Source organism: Macrotis lagotis, chromosome 6, assembly GCF_037893015.1.
Source record: "Macrotis lagotis isolate mMagLag1 chromosome 6, bilby.v1.9.chrom.fasta, whole genome shotgun sequence".
NCBI lineage: Eukaryota > Metazoa > Chordata > Mammalia > Peramelemorphia > Peramelidae > Macrotis > Macrotis lagotis.
In genome coordinates, this window is record NC_133663.1 from 196,639,405 (window position 1) to 196,658,641 (window position 19,237).

At 33.9% G+C, this 19,237-nt stretch overlaps 1 protein-coding gene across 1 annotated transcript in view; it reads right to left on the bottom strand.

Moving 5' to 3' along the window:
* SLC9A2 (solute carrier family 9 member A2) overlaps positions 1 to 19,237 on the bottom strand; it is a 143,056-nt gene that overhangs the window by 98,578 nt on the left and 25,241 nt on the right. Inside the window, exon 2 of the mRNA XM_074192203.1 lies at positions 8,650 to 9,113. Coding sequence (XP_074048304.1) covers positions 8,650 to 9,113 — 464 coding nt within the window. The remainder of the gene's footprint in view (positions 1 to 8,649; positions 9,114 to 19,237) is intronic.

Consider the following 19,237-nt stretch of genomic DNA (forward strand, 5'->3'; position numbering starts at 1 on the left):
ATGGATAGGACATGCTAATATTAGAAAAATGACAATTCTATCTAAATTAATTTATTTATTCAATACCAATCAAACCACTAAAATATTTTATAAAGTTAGAAAAAATAATAACATTTATTACTTGAAGAACAAAGGGGAAATTTGGAAAAGAAATTCAAAGGAAGGTGGGCTAGCAGTATCAGATCTTAAAAACTACATTAAGAAGTAGCACGGTGGGGGGAGGGGAGCTGTTAGGTGGTGCAGTGGATAGAGCACCGACCCTGGAGTCAGGAGTACCTGAGTTCAAATCCAGCCTCAGGCATTTAATAATTACCTAGCTGTGTGGCCTTGGGCAAGCCACTTAACCCCATTGCCTTCCAAAATCCTAAAAAAAAATACTAAGACAGCTAGGTTGTAAAGGGAATAGAGTGTGGGGCTGAAGTCAGGAAATTTTCATTATTGTTCATCCTTGATTCTCAAAGAGAAAAGTATTTTTCATATACATATATAATTATTCTATACATATATAAATATTCATATTTATCAATTCTTTCTTTGAATGCAAATAGTGTCTTCTTCATATGTCCTTTATAGTTCATTTGAATATTAATAATATCAAAATGAAAGTCCTCCTTAAAACAATATTGGTTACCATTCTCCCTATAATATCATTACAATGTTTTCTTGATTTTTATTTTTTAATCCAAAGGACCTAGAAGGAAAAGAATGGGGGAGGCTAGGTGGAGCAGTGGATAGAGCACTGACCCTGGAGTTAGGAGTACCTGAGTTCAAATCTGACCTCAGACACTTAATAATTACCTAGCTGTGTGGCCTTGGGCAAGCCACTTAATTTTTTGCCTTGCAAAAACCTAAAAAAAAGTGGCACAGTCATAAATATTATTTGGTAATGGCTAAGAAACAAAATGATAGATCAGTGGAATAGGTTAGATATACAAGACACAGTAGTAAATGACTATAGTAACGTACTGTTTAGTAAACTCAAAGACTTCAACTTCTGGGATAAGAACTCACTATTTGACCAGGAAAACTGGACATTGGGTATAGACTAATGTCTGACATCATATATCAAATTAAGGTGGAAATGGGTACAAGACTTAGACATAAAGGATGATAACATGAGCAAATCAGAGAGCAAGAAATAATTTACCTGCTGATGTATGGAGAAGAAAAGAATTTATGAGCAAATTTGAGAACATTATGAAATGCAAAAATGGACAATTTTGAATGCATTAAATTGAAAATTTTTTGCTCAAAACCAATGTAAACAAAATTAGAAGGGGAGAATACTGCCCAAAGGGCAATAAAACTGCAACCTCTTTTTTTTTAAATGGCAAGCTTAAGTGACTTGCCCAAGGTCACACAGCTAGGTAAGTATTAAGTGCCTGAGGCCATATTTGAACTCAGGTCCTGATTCCAGGGCCAGTGCTCTATCCACTGAACTTCCTAAAGGTCCCTAAAAACTGCATACTCTGATCCAACAATATCACTACTAGGTCTGTATCCCAAAGAGATCACAAAAAAAGGGGAAAATATCCACATAGACAAGAATATTCATAGCAGCTCTTTTTGTTGTGGCAAAGAATTGGAAATTAAGGGGATGCCTGTAAATTGGGGGATGGCTGAACAAGTTGTGGTACATGAATGCAAAGGAATATTATTATACTGAGAAATTATGAGAATGAACTGATGCTGATTGAAATGAGCAGAACAACAACATTATGCACTTTAATAGTAACATTGTGCGATGATCAACTATGATAGACTTAGCTCTTCTCAGCAACACAGCAAACAAAGACAACTGTAAAAGAACTGCAATGGAAAATGACATCCATATCCAAAGAAAGAACTATGGTATATGAATGCAGATCAAGGTATAGAATTTTCACTTTTTAAAATTCTTTTTATTTTTTTCTTCTTGTGGTTTTTCCCTTTTTGTTCTGATTCTTCTTTCACAGCATAACTAATGTGGAAATATGTTTTGTAAGAATAACCATATACATATATAATATAGATAGATATAGATAGATATAGATGATATAGATATAGATATATAAAACCTATAACAGATTGCTTGCTGTCTTCCGTAGGTGGGGGAACCAAGAGAGGTAGGAAGAAAAAACTGGAACTCAAAATCTTACCAAAATGATTGTTGGAAACTAGTTTTATATGTAACTGAAAAAATAAAAATACTATTAAGTGGAATAAATTGAGGTTGCTAAATTAAATCTCCCACCATGACAATGAATCAGAGGATTATAAGCAAAGCTGCAACCATTGTTGGAAAAGGTGACCAAACCTTCAGTGTAATCAGGAGGCAGAAAGCTCTCAATAAGTGCCAAAAATTGGATGTGTGGGGAAAAAAAGGTTTTTTTTAAGACACTGGAATTATTAAGCGTATAGTTTTTTATTTTTAAAATTTTAATTTATTAATTTAATTTAAATTTTAAAAATTTATACTTTTAAATTTGTCCTTCAAATATGCCTATAATAAAAATGACAATACAGTCTAAAGTAACTTACTTATTCAATGCAATATTATTCATACTACTAAAGAATTACTTTATAGAAAAAACAGTACCAAAATTCATTCAAAAGAACAAAAGGTTAAGAATATCAAAAGTTTCAAATCTCACAAAAGTAAATGTGACTAATTATTTGGTCAAATATATATCCATTCAATTATTTACTCTTTTAAGAAATATTTATTAAATAATTTTTTCATGACTCTCTGGAAGGCACTAACAAGGAAAAAAATGATTCCCAACCTCAAAAGGTTTACAGTTTAGTTAAAGATATAGATTGATAGATAGATAGATAGATAGATAGATAGACAGACAGACAGATAGATATGTATATATGTATATATATACATATGCATATGAATATATATACATATGCATATGAATGTATAATCTTTAAATAAAATCTCAGAAAAAGCAGAAAATTATTTTCCAATTACATGTAAAAACAATTTTATAACAGTTCTGTTTGTGGTGCCAAAGAATTGGAAATTGAGTGAATGTTCATCAACTGGGGAATGGCTGAACAAACTGTGGCATATGCACATTATAGAACACTACTGTTCTTTTAGAAACCAGGAGGGATGGGAATTCAGAGAAGCCTGGAGGGATTTGCATGAACTGATGCTGAGCAAGATGAACAGAATCAGAAAATCACTGTACACCCTAACAGCACCATGGGGGTATTGATCAATCTTAACAGACTTGCTCATTCCATCAATGCAACAATCAGGGATAATTTGGAGGTATCTGTGATGGAGAATACAATCTATATCTAGAGAAAAAATTGTAGAGTTTGAACAAAGACTATTACTTTTAATTAAAAAAACCAATCTTATGTAATTTCTATCTCTTATATTTTATTTTTTTCCTTAAGTATATGATTTTCAAAACATTCAACTTAGATCAATGTATAGCATGTAAATAATGTAAAGACTGCCTTCTGTGGGGGGGATGACAGTAGGGAAAAAATTGTAAAATTCAAAAATAAATAAATTCAAAATTAAAAAATCAAATAATTTTAGACATTAATTTTTTTAATTTTGAACTCCAAATTCTCTCCCTTTACCTCTTTCTTCTTTCTCCTCCCTGAGACAGTTAAACAATTTGATTTAGGCTATACAAGTGCATATATGGAAAACATAATTCCACATTATTCATGTGGGGAAAGAAAACATACCAAAAAAACCATGAAAAAGTAAAGTGAAAAACAGTATGCTTCAATCTGTATTCAGATACCATCAGTTCTTTCTCTGAAGGTAGATAGTATTTTTCATCATAAGTCGTTTGGAATTGTCTTAGTCAAAGAGTTTTTTCTTTCATAAAAAGTTCCATAAGAAAAATATAATTTTATTAAGAGATAGTACCAAAAGATTGATAAGAAATATGTAGATAAAGCTCTACCTCTGTTTTACCTAACTTTGAATATTATCAAAGCACTTTTAATTTTTTTTCAGTTAAATAGGAAACCTTGTTTTCCTCAGACTTTCCTTCTAAAATCCAATAAAGCTTTACATCGATGGAGTTACATAATAAAGTTTTTAGCTATTTTCTGCCTGGTCTTTTTTTATATTTCTCCAACACTGGCAAGATGGCTTTTCCAACTTTCATGTGCTGCATACCAATGAAGACAAGAGTGAGTATACAAAATTTTCACCTAGTTTATTTATTCATTCTAGAGACAGTAACTTAATGCCGGAAATTCCTTTTCTCTGACCTTTCCCTGGCTTTCTATTGTACTTTCCTAGTGAACAAATGTCCTCGATTAACTTTATAAAGAATGATGATGACATCATCCAGTCAAGTGAAGCAATATTATACCCATAAACTATCTTCTGGAAATAAAAATCTCACCTAAGGAAGTTTAATTTGCCCCCATTTATTGAATGGCAGTTAATAAATTATTTATTTTTTATGTTCGGAGGTCAACTAGTACATCAAATGCCATTCCACAGTATATATTAAAATGTTGAATTTATATTTATTGGTAGAAAAACTAAGCATGCTTGGAAATGACTTATGGGATAGGGAGTCCAAAAGAAATGGGAAAAAGGGGGAATAGAAAAATACAATAAAGAATTTAAGCCTTCATGATTATACTCTCTATTCTTCGGAAATTTAATTATAAGATAGATAAGTGTTTATAGTACACAATACCCTATATAATAATATAACCTATTCTCTTTGCTTCTCTCTAGGTTTTGGTAATTTTCTCTCTCTCTTAGATAAACTCCTACCTATTTCTCTTTTCTTCTTCCGCTAAACTTATTACATCTAGTAATGAGTTTTCATGGATTCAGGTTCACATCTCCAACCGTCTATTGGATACCTTGAACTGGATGTACTGTACCCATCTTAAACTAAACATGTCTCAATACAATCTCAATATCTTCTCCTGCAAACCACATCCCCATCCAAACTTTTCTTTTACTGTTATCCTAGCTTTCAACCTAGATTATAAATCTTTATACTCCCTCAGGTCTATCAATATTTACCTTCATAGCAAGTTTCATACATGCCCCCATTCTGCTCTGATACTTCTATTCTGATTCAGGCCTTCATTATTTCACACCTCTGCAAAGTAATAAAGGCCTTGTTGATGTGCCTGCCATAAGTCTTTCCACTTCAGTCCATGCTCTATTTGGTCACCAAAATGATTTCCCTACTCAGTAAACTCTAGCAGCTTCTTATCTCCAGGATAAAATATAAAATCCTGTTTGTCATAACCTGTCCTCCCCACATTTCCAAGTTTCTCCCATCTTATAGCCAATCACATTCTCTGTACTCCATTGATAATCACATACTTAATGTTCTTTAAACAAGATACCCTATCTCCCACCTTCCAAATCCTGGTTTTTTCACATGCTAACTGCATATTCAGAATTCTTTCCATCATCCTCTCTGCCCCTTGACTTCCCTAGCTTCAAGTTCTAGTTAAAGTTCTATCTTCTGTCATTTGAACATTATCGCCTTCACATAGTCTCTTTTGCCTTTCTTTTTATTCACAGTGCTTAGTACTATGCCTGGCACAGAATAGATACTTAAATGTTTACTAACTAGCTACTGAATTTTATATATCTAGAATTGCATATGCCCCAATATATTCCTTTGAATCCAAAAAGATATAAAACCAACAGTGTTTGGGTTCAACAATGTATAAACTACTTATCTCTACATTTCCTCATTTTTCTCTTAGTGATAAAGAGATTTGTGTGTAAGTATATGCTTCTCTTAAAAAAAATTCCCTCCTTAACTCTATTAGATCCAAGTGACTTGCAATTTTTTTAATGTGGGCTTGAGCCATATTCCTACCACCTTCTCCATTTACAGAGGACCTTGAATATGTCCTATAACAAGAATGGAAAAATTAATCCAAAATATTTCATAAAATATCTCCATTAATACTCCTTGATAGCACTTGATATTTAATGAACAAGAGATATCCCAGGTTATATTTTCATCACCCAAACAACTGGACAAGTCATTTTAAAAAAAATTAGGCAATTTAGTAAAAAATAAGTCAGTCAGACTGATTATTTGGCATTAGCCAGATACAATATCCATTTTTCAACTGAATTTTTGCCATTGTGTAGTCAGAACCAGAGGACTCTTTGATGTGTTCTTTTCCTCATAGGATGGATATTGTGCTTTGAAAGTCTTTTTCATTTGTAACTAGTACACTATTCTTTTAACCTATACTCACTGGCCATGTTACAAGTGCTTCCACATCTAAAGAATAACTACACTCCTTTTTGTTTGGTCTGGATAATATTTCCTTCTTTTTCTGTCCTTGTTCCTCCTTTCAGACTTGGAATAGCAGCTCCTTGGCTTGGCCCACTGCCCCAGCCTAGGTCAGCACTCTCTTTCTTTCCACAATCATTTTTCCCCTGATGTTCTTTGCTGAAACATCCATCACTGCCCTGTATATGCCTCTGGATCTTATTACCAAAGTGTAAATCTGTACTGAGCTTTCCCAACCTCTCCACACATGAGATGATATTTTGCCAAAGATCTTTTTGTGTATCTATAGGACTAACATGGTCTGAGTTTATACTGGGGAGGCATGGACATTTCTTTCTTCCTGTTACCTGAGATTTACTTCAATCCATTCAGTTTCTCTGCATTCCAGTTCTTTAAGAAAAATGATTGAACCACTGAATTACTATAGTGAAGGCATGGCATCTAAATCCAAATTTTATATTGATGGTTTAGTCTGACTCCCCAATATCTATAAACTTCTCTACCCAGCAGCATCAGGTACAGAATACTTCTAATACTTCCCTTTTTTAATATCTGGAAGTACATTTTTAGGAATTCATGAAGCTCCATAGAGATATTCTATTCTTTCATGACGACTTTTGATGACTTTTTGTGGTCACTTTATCAAGGGCAGCTAAGTAACACAGAATAGAGTGCAGAAGTCTGGAGTCAGAAAGACCTAAGTTCAAATTCAATTTCATATGCTTTACTAGCTGGTTGCTTCAGTTTCCTCATAGTAAAATGAGCTAGGAAAAAAGTGCAAACCGTTTCAATCTTTTTTGACAAGACCCCAAATAGGGTCATCAAGGTCATCAAGAGTTGAATCTGACTGAAAAATAATGACAACAAAGTGCCTTGCCAAGGGAAAAATGTGTGCAGATTCATATGCAAATCATCATGAAGGAACTGAATTTTTCTGGGATCTTAATGGAGTGTGAAATGTTCTCAGTTAAAATGTAGTCCAGGTAAGTTATTAACAAATCATTGTTAACAAATAGTGAATTAAAGAAGTAGGATATATGGTTTATGAAGCATGATTTGTCTATAAAATTTCCAACTACAGAGAAATGGAATTTCTTTGTCAATGAAATATATACTAATTGGATTAATTGACATGATTAAAGACAACTTTTGATTGTGATTGTAAAGCAACATAGGATCATAGGACTATAAGATCTTAGACCTAAAGTGAGAAGAACTCTCTGAGCCATCTAGTCCAATTTCCTAATTTAACAAATAAGAAAACTGAGGCTGTAGGTGACAATAATTTGTTCAAGGTCATAAAAGCTGCTAAGAATGAGAGGCATGATTTGAAGCCTAATCATACACATTTTAGGGGGCTACCCTACTAATATTAGTTTATTCACCTAATCTCAACTCTTTCCTCTCCTTTTACAATACCTTTTTCCATTTCAATAGGACAAAAATGAGTGAATTAATAAAGAAATGGAAATAGTTCTTCAGAGATTTCTATACAGAGTCATCTTTGGAGTATCTGAACTAATGATGAAAATGGTGAACAATAAATAACCAGAAATAAAAAAAAAAGATATGGATAAACCAAGGTTTAATTTAGTGGGTATCTTTTCTTTTTTTCCTGCACCAACTCATCTGCCTAATTAGTGCCAGCTTTAAAGCCTTTTAGCTGGTAGGAAGTTTAATCAGCTGGCACTGCCTGAGTGTGGCAAGAGGATGGGGGGGAGCAGGAAACTCCATTGTGCTCTCTCTTCCAACTGCTCTCCTAGGATTTCAGGCTGGGACTCCAAACTTTCAATATTGATGGTGGATAAACTTCATTTGAAGCACCAACTTCAAAGTAATTACTATCCCATAAATTAATTTTCATTCAAGAAAACATATTCAATGATTTAAAAAAAAAGATTTACTAAATCATAGAAGAAAATCAGGCTGCAATAATAAATCTATAGTAAAAACATTAACAAAATCAAAATGAATATTCATCAATAAAACTCCTCTTTAACAGTTCAAAATAACACACCCAAAGAGATTTTTTAATAGGCATTATTTATCCATTTTCTGTTTTGTATAATGTTATAATGTCATATAAACAATGTATTGTTACCATAAGCTTTTCAATAATTTGGGGACCTGATAAGAAACCCTTGAATGATCAAAAAGTGCTGTTGTGGAAATAACTCAGCATGAAATCATTAAAGGTTTACATATCAACATCACTCTGAAATCTCCTCTGACATTAAAAATTAGCTTGTGTGATCCAGGATTTGAATGTGGCACAAGCATGCTGGATGCATCTTCCTAGCATTTCCAGATAGGAATCTAGATACAAAATATGGAAATAGAACTTGTTATCACTCGATAATAAGTATGAAATTTGGCAAAAATAACTTACCACTGTTACAGCATCATTCAAAAGTGACTCTCCAAAGACAAGGATATAAAGTTGTTCATTGACATGAATATTTTCAAAGACAGCAAGCACAGCAACAGGATCTACAGCTGAAATCAAGCTGCCAAAAAGCAAACTCTGTAGCAAAGTGATGTCAGTCAAGCCAAATGCTTCAATCTGGCAGATGCCAAATAGAGAGATCCCGATGCCAATAGAATTCCAAAGGGTCCCTACAACAGCATACCAGAATATGGTGCCAATATTCTCAAAGAAAGGACGGGTTGGCATAAAATATCCTGCATCAAGAACAATGGGTGGAAGGAGATATAAGAAAAATACATCTGTCTTCATTGCAGGTGGAGACTTTTCATCTACTCCAAATATAATCCCACCTAGTAGGAGTCCAACCATGATAAGAAGGCAGCTCTCAGGCACTATTGTGGGCAACTTGTGATAGAGGTGAAAGCCTGTGAGGAAGAATAATAACAAAAAAATTTTGGTTATCTAAACATTATTCTCATGAAGAGTCCTAACTTGTCTTTTTTTTAAAAAAAAAGTTTTCAAAATCAGCTAAGTACTATATTCAAAGTTATCAAATGCAGGATATTAGGCAGAATTCAAGTCCCCTTTCCTTATTGAGTATATTCATGTTAAGTTAAAATTAGAAGGTAGAATTTTAAAATTAAATAAAAACAGTTTAGGTTTCATTCCTTAGCATATAACTCCCATGAAGAATTGTATTTAACTGGAGAATTGGATAAAATTCTGATATTCATACATATTTGATTTTTTCATTTAATAATCTTAAAATGGAATAATGTTCAGCATTCAATTTTTAATGAAACACCCTCCAAAGAACATAGCCTCTTTTCTATAGAGAAAGTGTTTGGAAGAGTGGATACAGTGCTGTACTTGAGGTCAGAAATGATTTCTGCCTCTGACACTATGGGCTTGGACATGAACACATCTCTTATTTTATTGGAGGCTCATTTTTCTCATCTATAAAGTGAAGATGATAATAATAATTCCTATTGTGACTACCTTGTAGAGTTGTTAAGAAATTAACCTTAAAATATTATATAAGTATCAGTTATTATTATTATTCAGAATCTGTCACATAAAACACAGAAACTTAAATGTGCTCTATTATAATAAAAGAATCAAGGATTGGGAAGAGCTTATATAATTATCTCAGAAATCTTGGATACATGATTTTATTTTTCTTTTATTCTGAAGGTCTGCACTAAATATGTTGTATACTGTAATAACTGATGATGTGTGGTTGAAATAATCTAAAGAACTAAAAAGAAATTAGGATTTTTATATAAGAGTTTTGAGAAGTCTTCATTCTTTTTTAAAAAATCATTGTGTAAAGTTATAATAGATAGTATATAAAAATGGTCAATTGTTCTAGCTGACTACTGCTTATGACCTCCTAATCTACTGATTTTACTGACCAATAGAGAAGGAAAGTAAATCCATTAACAACCAGCCCTTAGTGGGCTTTCAGGATATGAAACTAAGTGATGTCATTTATCCACAGCTATCATTATGTAATTGAATGAAGAAGATAATGGCAAACATCAATCTTCCCTATTTCCCAAATCCCCAGGGCTGCAGTCAAGGACAAAGTAAGAAACTACCTTAGCTGGAGTATAACATGAAATAAAGCTCAAAAATACAGCTCCAGAGTTTTCCATTGTCTAAGTTAAAGACTTATCACTACTAGCTCTACTTAAATGCTGCAATATGATAATACCATCTCTGATCATCTCCAGATTATGGCTCTTCCATGCTGCCCTTCATCTCTACCTTCTCTGCTTTCTGGAACCAACCAATAGGGATGAAGATGGAAGACAAAATTAAGTTAATCTCTAAGCTTTCCCTTCACTTCCTTGCCTCCTCTGGGGCACACCCCTGTAGCACCTTTCAAGTTCCCCTTTATATCTTGACTTTTGTCTGGCATATTATATGCCCTTAATAAATGTTCTATCCATTCATCAGTGGATACAAGGATACTCTCATGGTTTCTAGGGAACTTTAGAATTGATTGCATGACCTGGGAGATGTTGGCAAAGGACCACCCAACATGATGGGGCCCTCATCAAAAAAGGTGATCTGAAATTGTGGGGGAGGATGCAAAATAGCATAAAGGCAGGGTCTCACCTGAGCTCCCCTCCAAACCCCTCCAAATACCTTTAATAATGACTCTAAAAAAAGTCTAAAGTGGTCAAACCTATAAAACAGGCAATTTTCAACCCAAGACTACTTGGAAGATCTCAGGAAAGGTCTGTTACACCAGTCACAGAGAAGCAAAGGGCAGTGCAGGTGCAGCACACCTGGCCTTCAGCCATCCAGTAATAGGCAGCAGAGGAACTGGGTCAGTGGCAGCAGTAGCAGTTTCCAGACCTCTAAGTCCAGGGACTACCAAGGACAGCCTGGAAGGTCAGCTGGAAGTCTGTGTCACCAGTGTAAGAGTGGAGCACAATATACCCAGCCCCAGTGGATCAGGAGCAAGCTTTAGAAGCCACTGAATCACAGCAGAGCTGCTTCTGCTTCCAGAGCTCTTGGTCCACAGAAAATAAGAGGTCAGAAGGAGATTTCAAGGGAAATCTTTACTATTGCTGAATCAGGACTCTGTTGTTTTGCTCATAATCAGATCTGGGTCACAGTTCTGGATCTCAGTCTCAGGAAGAAGAGGAGCTTGCTGTCACAGGGGAGTGGGGACCCTCCTCACAGTTCCAAGGCAGAAACTAGTGCTTGTAGTCACCCACAAACCAGAGCAGAAACCAAGGAAGTACTAAAAAAAAACCTTTCCTTAGATCATACCACCTTGAAAGAATAGAAAACTTGCAAGTCCCTAGAAGTATCTCTGAAAACAGCTGCAAAAAAAACCAAAAGCCTGGGACAGAGGGTCCTAAACCTTGGAAGTAGAGCCATATCTTAATTTAAAAAGTTAAAATCAAACCACAGAATGGGAAAATGAGAAAACAACAGAAGAAGAAAAAATTTGACCATAGAAAAAAAGATCAAAACCCTCACTCAGAAAAAGATAAAGTGAAAGCTCCTACATTCAAAGATCCAAATCCTCCAAGAAAAATAAGAATTAGTCCCATGTCATGGAAGAGCTCAAAAAGAATTATGAAAATAAAGTAAGGGAGGTAGAGGAAAAATTGGGAAGAGAAGTGAAAGCAATACTAGAAAATATGAAAAACAAGTCAGCAACTTCATGAAGGAGATACAAAAAGATTTGAAGAAAATAACATCTTTAAAACAAGAATGGGCCAAATGCAAAATGAGATCCAAAAAGCCAATGAGAAGAATGCCATAAAAAAAACAGAATTGGTCAAATGGAAAAAGAGGTACAAAAGCTCACTGAAGAAAATAATTCCTTAAGATAGAATTGAACTAAGGGAAGCTGATGACTGTGAGAAATCAAGAATCAATAAAAGAAAATAAAAAGAATGAAGAATTAGAAGACAATGTGAAATATCCCACTGGAAAAACAAGTGTCCTGGAAAATAGATCCAGGAGAGATAATTTAAAAAATATTCAACTACCTATAAGACATAATAAAAATAAGAGCCTCAACAACATCTTTCAAGAAATTATCAAGGAAAACTGCCCTGTTATTCTAAAATCAGAGAGTAAAATGGAAATGGAAAGAATGCATGGATTACCTCCTACAAGAGATCCCAAAATGAAAACTTCTAGGAATATTATAGCCAAATTTCAGAGCTCCTGGGTCAAGGAGAAAAGATTCAAAACAACCAGAAACAGTTTAGCTATCTTGGAGCCATAGTCAGGATAATACAGATTTATTAGGGGTGGGTAGGGCTTAGAATATGATATTAAAGAAAGCAAAGAAACTTGAATTACAACCAAGATTCAACTGCCAAGCAAAATTAAGCATACTCTTTCAGAGGAAAAGATGGACATTCATTGAACAAGGGAACTTTTTTTCTTTTTTAGTTTTTGCAAGGCAATGGGGTTAAGTGGCTTGCCCAAGGCCACACAGCTACATAATTATTAAGTGTCTGAGGCCGGATTTGAACTCAGGTACTCCTGACTCCAGGACTGGTGCTCTATCCACTACACCACCTAGCTGCCCCCTTTTTTTATTTTTATTTTTTACAAAGGGAACTTTTGAATTTTCAAACTTTCCTCATGAAAAGAACAGTGCTGAGCAGAAAAATTTGATCTTCAAATATGAAACTCAAGTAAAACATAAAAAGGGCATCAGTGATTTATTGATATTGAACTATTTATATTCCTACATGAGATTATGATGATGCTGATAATTTATAAATAAATAAATGTACTTTCTCATTTACTAAGGCAGTTGTAAAGAATTCACATAGACAGGGCATAGATGGAACTGAATATGAATGAATAATATATTTAAAAAATAGCTTAAGGGGGTGAGAGAGGAGTGTACTGGGAGAAAGAGGAAGGGAGAGGTAGAATGGGGTAAGGTATTTTACATAAAAGAGGCAAGAAAAAGCTTTTGCAGTGAAATGGAAGAGAAGGCAGGTAAAGGGGAATGAGTGAGGTAAAGGGGAGGAGTGAGTCTTGGCTTTGAGAGGGGAAAAACATGCATATTCAATTGGGCAAAGAAATCTACTTATCCTACAGGAAATTAGGAGGAAAAGGAGATGGGAGAAGTGGGAGGGGGTGGTAATAGAAGAGAGGGAAGAATGTGGGAACTGGTAGCCAGAAGCAAAACATCTTTAAGGATGGACAGGGTCAAAAGAGAGAAAGAACAGAATAAACAGGAGTGGGGATAATAGAATAGAGGGACAGTAATTGTGGGGGAAAAATACTAGAACAAATTTCTCTAGTAAAGGCCTAAATTCCAAAACAGAAAATTGAGTCAAATTTATAAAAAAAAAAACCAATAAGAGCCAATCCCCATTTGAAAAATAATCAAAAGATATGAATAGTTTTCAGATGAGGGTATCAATGCTACCTATGGCCAGAACTTTAAAAAATTGTTCAGGCTAATAGGACAGAAAGGTAAAATGACAAATGCTACAAGAGATGTAGGGAAAATGAGACATTAATGCACTGTTGGAAGAACTGTGAAATGATTCAACCATTCTGGAATAATTTGAAATTGTGCCCAAAGGGTTGTAAAAACATGCCTTCTCTTTGTTCCAGCAATGGTAGGTTTGTATTCTAGATGGAATTAAAAAAACAAGAAGGAAAAAGACCTATATAAGGATATTTATAGCAGCTCTTTTCTAGTGATAAGGAATTGGAAATTGAGAAAATGCCCATCATTTGGAGAATGGTTGAACAAATTGTGGTGTGTGATTATGAGGGAATGCTTTTCTGCTATAACAAATGATAAGCAAGATGCTCTTAAAACCTGGAAAGACTTACATGAACAGATGCAAGGTGAAACATATTACATACAAAGTAACTGCAATATTGTAGAATGATAAGCTATGAATAACTAGCTTTCCCTAGCAGTGTATCCAAGATACCCAGCTGGTATCCAAGTCAACTCTGAAGGACTTATGATAAAGAATGTTATCTCTATCCAGAGAGAGAGCTAATGGTGTCTACATACTGATTGAATCATTTTTAACTTCATTTTTCTTGAAATTTTTCCTTTTACAACATGAATATTATGGAAATATTTTGCATGCTTACACATTTTAACTTTATCGAATTACTTTCTTTCTCAACAAGGAGGATGGGGTGGGGGGAGACAGATGGGAGAGGACTCAAAGTTTTAAAAATGAATGTTACAATGTATTTTAGATTGGACAGAAAAAAGTAGGCTAAATTTTCCCCAGTAGTGGGAAGATATGATATTCCAATGCAATACAACTGATGAAATATTTCCTTTCTGTTGGACTTTGTTGCATCCTCTCAAATAAGGGACATTCAGTTCCTCGATTGTGTGCAACTGGGGATGGGGATGGGGGCGGGGGGAAGGGGAAGGTGCTAATAAATTTTTGGTGTTGCAGTCTTTTAGAAAGGGCAAAGTTCTCATTTTCCTTCATCCAGTTGACTCTTTAATAAAGTCAGCAACACACTGAGAAAATCCAAAAAAAATTTAAAAAAATAATTCTTTATTATAAAAGGGAAAAAAAAGAAGAGGAAATTGTGGCATAAAATGTATATCACTTGACCACAGTCAAATGGTATACATCTGAAGCAGGATTTGAACCTAAGTTTCCTTGGACCTCATGCCTAGTTTCATATCAACTATGCCATACCGCCTCCCAGTCACCAGTGGGTTATTATATCTTTAACTTCTTTTTCCATTTTTTGGTAAATTTGTCTAAATTTAAGAAAAGTAAAAATAAGGATCTATTATAATTTTTCTGTCTTTTCCTCCCAATATTTTACTAAATTTTCCTTTAAATATTCAATTAAACAAAAAGGTGGTAAATCTTATGAGCAGAGCAGGATTTTAGTAGCTCAAAAGAAATGTGAAATGCTCAAATTTAGAGACATCTTAATCCAAATGTGCTATTTGTGCCCTACACAATCTGAGCTTGCGTTGGTCTGATCAAGCAGTTAGGCACACTTGATCCCAACATAGTGATGTAATTTTGATCCTCTTCATGAACAAAGAACAGACAACCAATCCATCAATCTTACTATCCACCCTTCTATCTAACTGTCCATCCAACCATCCATCTATCCATTTATCTATCAATTTAAATTATCTATTATATCTATCTATCCATCCATCCATCCATCCAAGCAAAACCATATACTTGTCCCTCAATTCTATTTTCCATGTCCTTTTCTCCCTTTTTTAGTTAGTATACCCAAACCCAGGGACTTATTTTTTCTAAGCTGTTCTAGCCTCTCCTTTCAGGGCAGAAAAACTTTAATAAGGAAATTTACTCTAAAGCATTAACATTTTTGACATATTAACCTCTTATAATATATGTATTTTTAAAGGAGAATAAGGATTGTGAAAAGCAAATCTTTTAACAGAAATCAAGAAGCTATGACATCTATATGAGGACAAGTATAGTCCAAATGGACTGTATATAAAGTTGGCACTGGACAAATAATTTTGAAAAGAGATGTTATGCCAAGAGAATTATCCTGGGGATACAAAACTGGGAGTGAAAGAAACATAAAATAGTGTGATTAATTTGTTCAGATAAAGCGAATCTAGTAAGCATAGTCAGAAAAGATGATTATTAGATATTACAGGAATAAAATTGGTAATGATATAAATAAGAAAAGCTATTGAAAGCTGGTAAATATTTATTTAAAAGTGTGAAGTTACAGCAACCCTATAGCAATTATTTCTCTCCATTTTTTAGTGGGCTCTTCTTTCATCATTTGCAAATGTTTTAATCATTCAGTTTATGTTTCTGATAAAGGAATCTTTAAAAAATGAAATACTAAAAAGAATAAATAAATTGCCCAAGCTTAGGGGTGGCTAAGTGGCATAGTGAATAAAGTGCCGGCCTTGGAGTCATTAGTACCTGGGTTCACATCTGGGCTCAGACACTTACTAATTTCCTAGCTGTGTGGCCTTGGGCAAGCCACTTAACCCCGTCTGCCTTGCAAAAACCTAAAAATAAATAAATAAATAAATTGCCCAAGCTGCTCTACAGTTAATAAAGGGTTAAATAACTTTGAATCTCAGTCATGGATAGCATAGAAAAGCACATTTTTAAAAAATATGTGGGCTTAAAAAACAACAAAAATAAAAAAGTCATAGTGTATTTAAATTTCACTGGCTTATCCTAACAGAAGGAATAAATTGAACCCAAAAAAGCAAAGGAAAACAGAGTTTGCATGGAATATCAATATTTTTTTAGGTTTTTGCAAGGCAAATGGGGTTAAGTGGCTTGCTCAAGGCCACACAATTATTAAGTGTCTGAGACTGGATTTGAACCCAGGTACTTCTGACTCCAGAGCCAGTGCTTTATCCACTAAGCCACGTAGCTGCCCCTATCAGTATTCTTTCTGATAACTTTTTTTGTTCAGCTTCAAAGTAGAGCACTAAATACAATAGTAAAATTACTTTCAAAAATTCTTTTTTTTAGGAATTCTTTTTTAGCTATATCTATTATCTCTCAATCTTGCTTTGTACTTATAACTCAAGATCTAGAGAACTATGAGATTTAGAATTAACAGAGAATTGGAGATCATTAGGTATTAGTATAACCCTTCACTTAACAATTAAGGAAACTGAAGTTTAAAGAAGTTGAAGGACTTGTCCAACATCACACTTTTTATATCAGTTACATTACAGCATATTTTCTTTGTTCAGGTGCTCATTACTTTATATTTCTAGTTCACTTCTATTTAGACTATCTGGATACTGAGCCCTGTTTCATTCAATTTTTATTATGGGTATATAAAATTGCATGCTTTACAAATGATTTACTATTCTACTTTTATTGCAGCAAAAACACTGAAATGGAGAGGAAGGACTATGTCTTTTTACCTACACAGAAGAATTATCCTCTCTTGTAACTGAATCATGTTAAAATTTTTGTCCACAAGTTGTAACATGGTATTCACCAGATTTTCAGACTATAATTATTGAAAATCATTTGAGTCTAATGTTTGAACACTGATTTTAATTCATATTGCTCATATATCATGATCTAATGGACTCTATGAGTCTGAAGACAAAGGATCATTTTTTTCAATCTTTACAAACTCTTCATAGTTCCACTTCTGGTGTCCTTGGCAAAGGTACTAGAATAGTTTGCTATTTCCTTCTCCAAATGAGAAAACTGAGACAAGCAGGGTTAAGTGACTTGCTCAAGCTAATAAATATCTGAAGCAGGATTTAAACCCTGGTCTTTTTGACTCTAGGTCTGGTGCTCCAGTCAACCAAATTTAGACCTAGAAGGCCCTTAGAAGTCATTGAGTACAACACTCTCATTTTACAAATTAGGAATGATGTCAAGAGGGACTAAATGACTTGTCCAAGGTTTCACTGTTAGAAGGGATTCAAACTCCAAATCCAGAAGTTTCTCCAATAAGCCACATTGCTTCCATCTTGGGTTTCACAATATCTTTTGATTTTAGACATATCAGTGGATACTTTATTTTCTTTCAGCATATTCGTCAATGAGCAATCATTTATCAAATACCCAGGCACTGTGCTAGGTGCTAGATATCAATAATTATTAGGGTCAGAAGTTTGTGCTTGTTTGTTCTTCTAAGAAATTCAAAGTGCTTTTGTAATTACCTAATTTCCTATATTAATATGAGGAAGAGGTTGAAAACACTCCTTCACAAAAATGAACTGCCACTAGTCCATGACTACTAAAGGCACAGAGCTTTTAATCTCACTAATCACTAAAGAATGTATCCCCAATTCCTTTTCCTATTTTACTCTGAATCCATCAATCAACCTACAAGCAGTTGATGAGAGGCTATTATCTATCATAACCTATTCTAGGTATGGGGAATATAGGGATAGAAATGGGAATACAAGGACAGAAACCCTTGCCTTCACTGATCTGGCCCTCTAGAAAGGAGACATATCCACATAAAAATATATTAATATATTTTATATATTATGATATTTTAATATATCGTAGTGATTTATCATATATTTACATACTGCGTATATTATGTTGCCATATTACCATGTGTAAGATGATACAATACAGCATGTCATACTGTCATATGCAATATGGCACAACATAGTACACTACAGACAATATATTAATATATCATTGATTATATAGTAATACCATATAACAGAATATAATACATTTTATGCCATATATATTATATCAAATCATATTATATTAATATTATAATATATCATTATATGATATGACTATATCTTACATATCAATAAATTATGTGATAAAATGTTAATAAAATAATGTTAAAATATTAATGTGAATAAAATAAATAATATATAGTAAATTATGAGTGGCTGGAGGGACAAAAAAGACTATGTGTAGCAGGTGGAGCTGGAACAGATTTGAAGGAGCCAAGAGATTCCAAGAGGTGGAGATGCAGTTCCAGAAAGGAAGAGCCATGGAAAGGATCAGAGATGATGGACTTTTTGTCATATGTAAGGAACAGCAAGAAACTCATCTTTTTGGGGGCCATAGAGTACAGGGAACAAAGAAATATATAAATAACATTAGAAAGATAGACTGAGACCAGGTAGTGATGAACTAAAAATTCTAACAGAGAAATTTATTTTCACTTTCTGTGAATAGTGTTAAAAAGCTATTGCATTTCCAATTACTGTTGACCTGACTGGAAAACAGATGTTTTCACTAATATTGAGTACATAAGAATCCCAGCATAACATCAAACTCTCCAATTTCAGAGTCAGGAATAAATCAAGAAGGTAAGGGTTAAATAATTTTTTCTAATATATTTGGAATAATCCAGGCATCCAGTTCAATAATTTCAAATGAATAAGAAAGATCATTGAATGTTACCTTTATTTTTTGCAAATCAATGGATTTGAATGACTTGTCCAAGGTCACACAACTAAGCAAATATTATTTGTCTGAGGCCAGATTTGAACTGAGGTCTTCCTGACTCCAAGACCGATGTTCTACCCACTGCACCACCTAGCTGTCTCTATAATTTTATTTTTAAGAAATAAATGTAC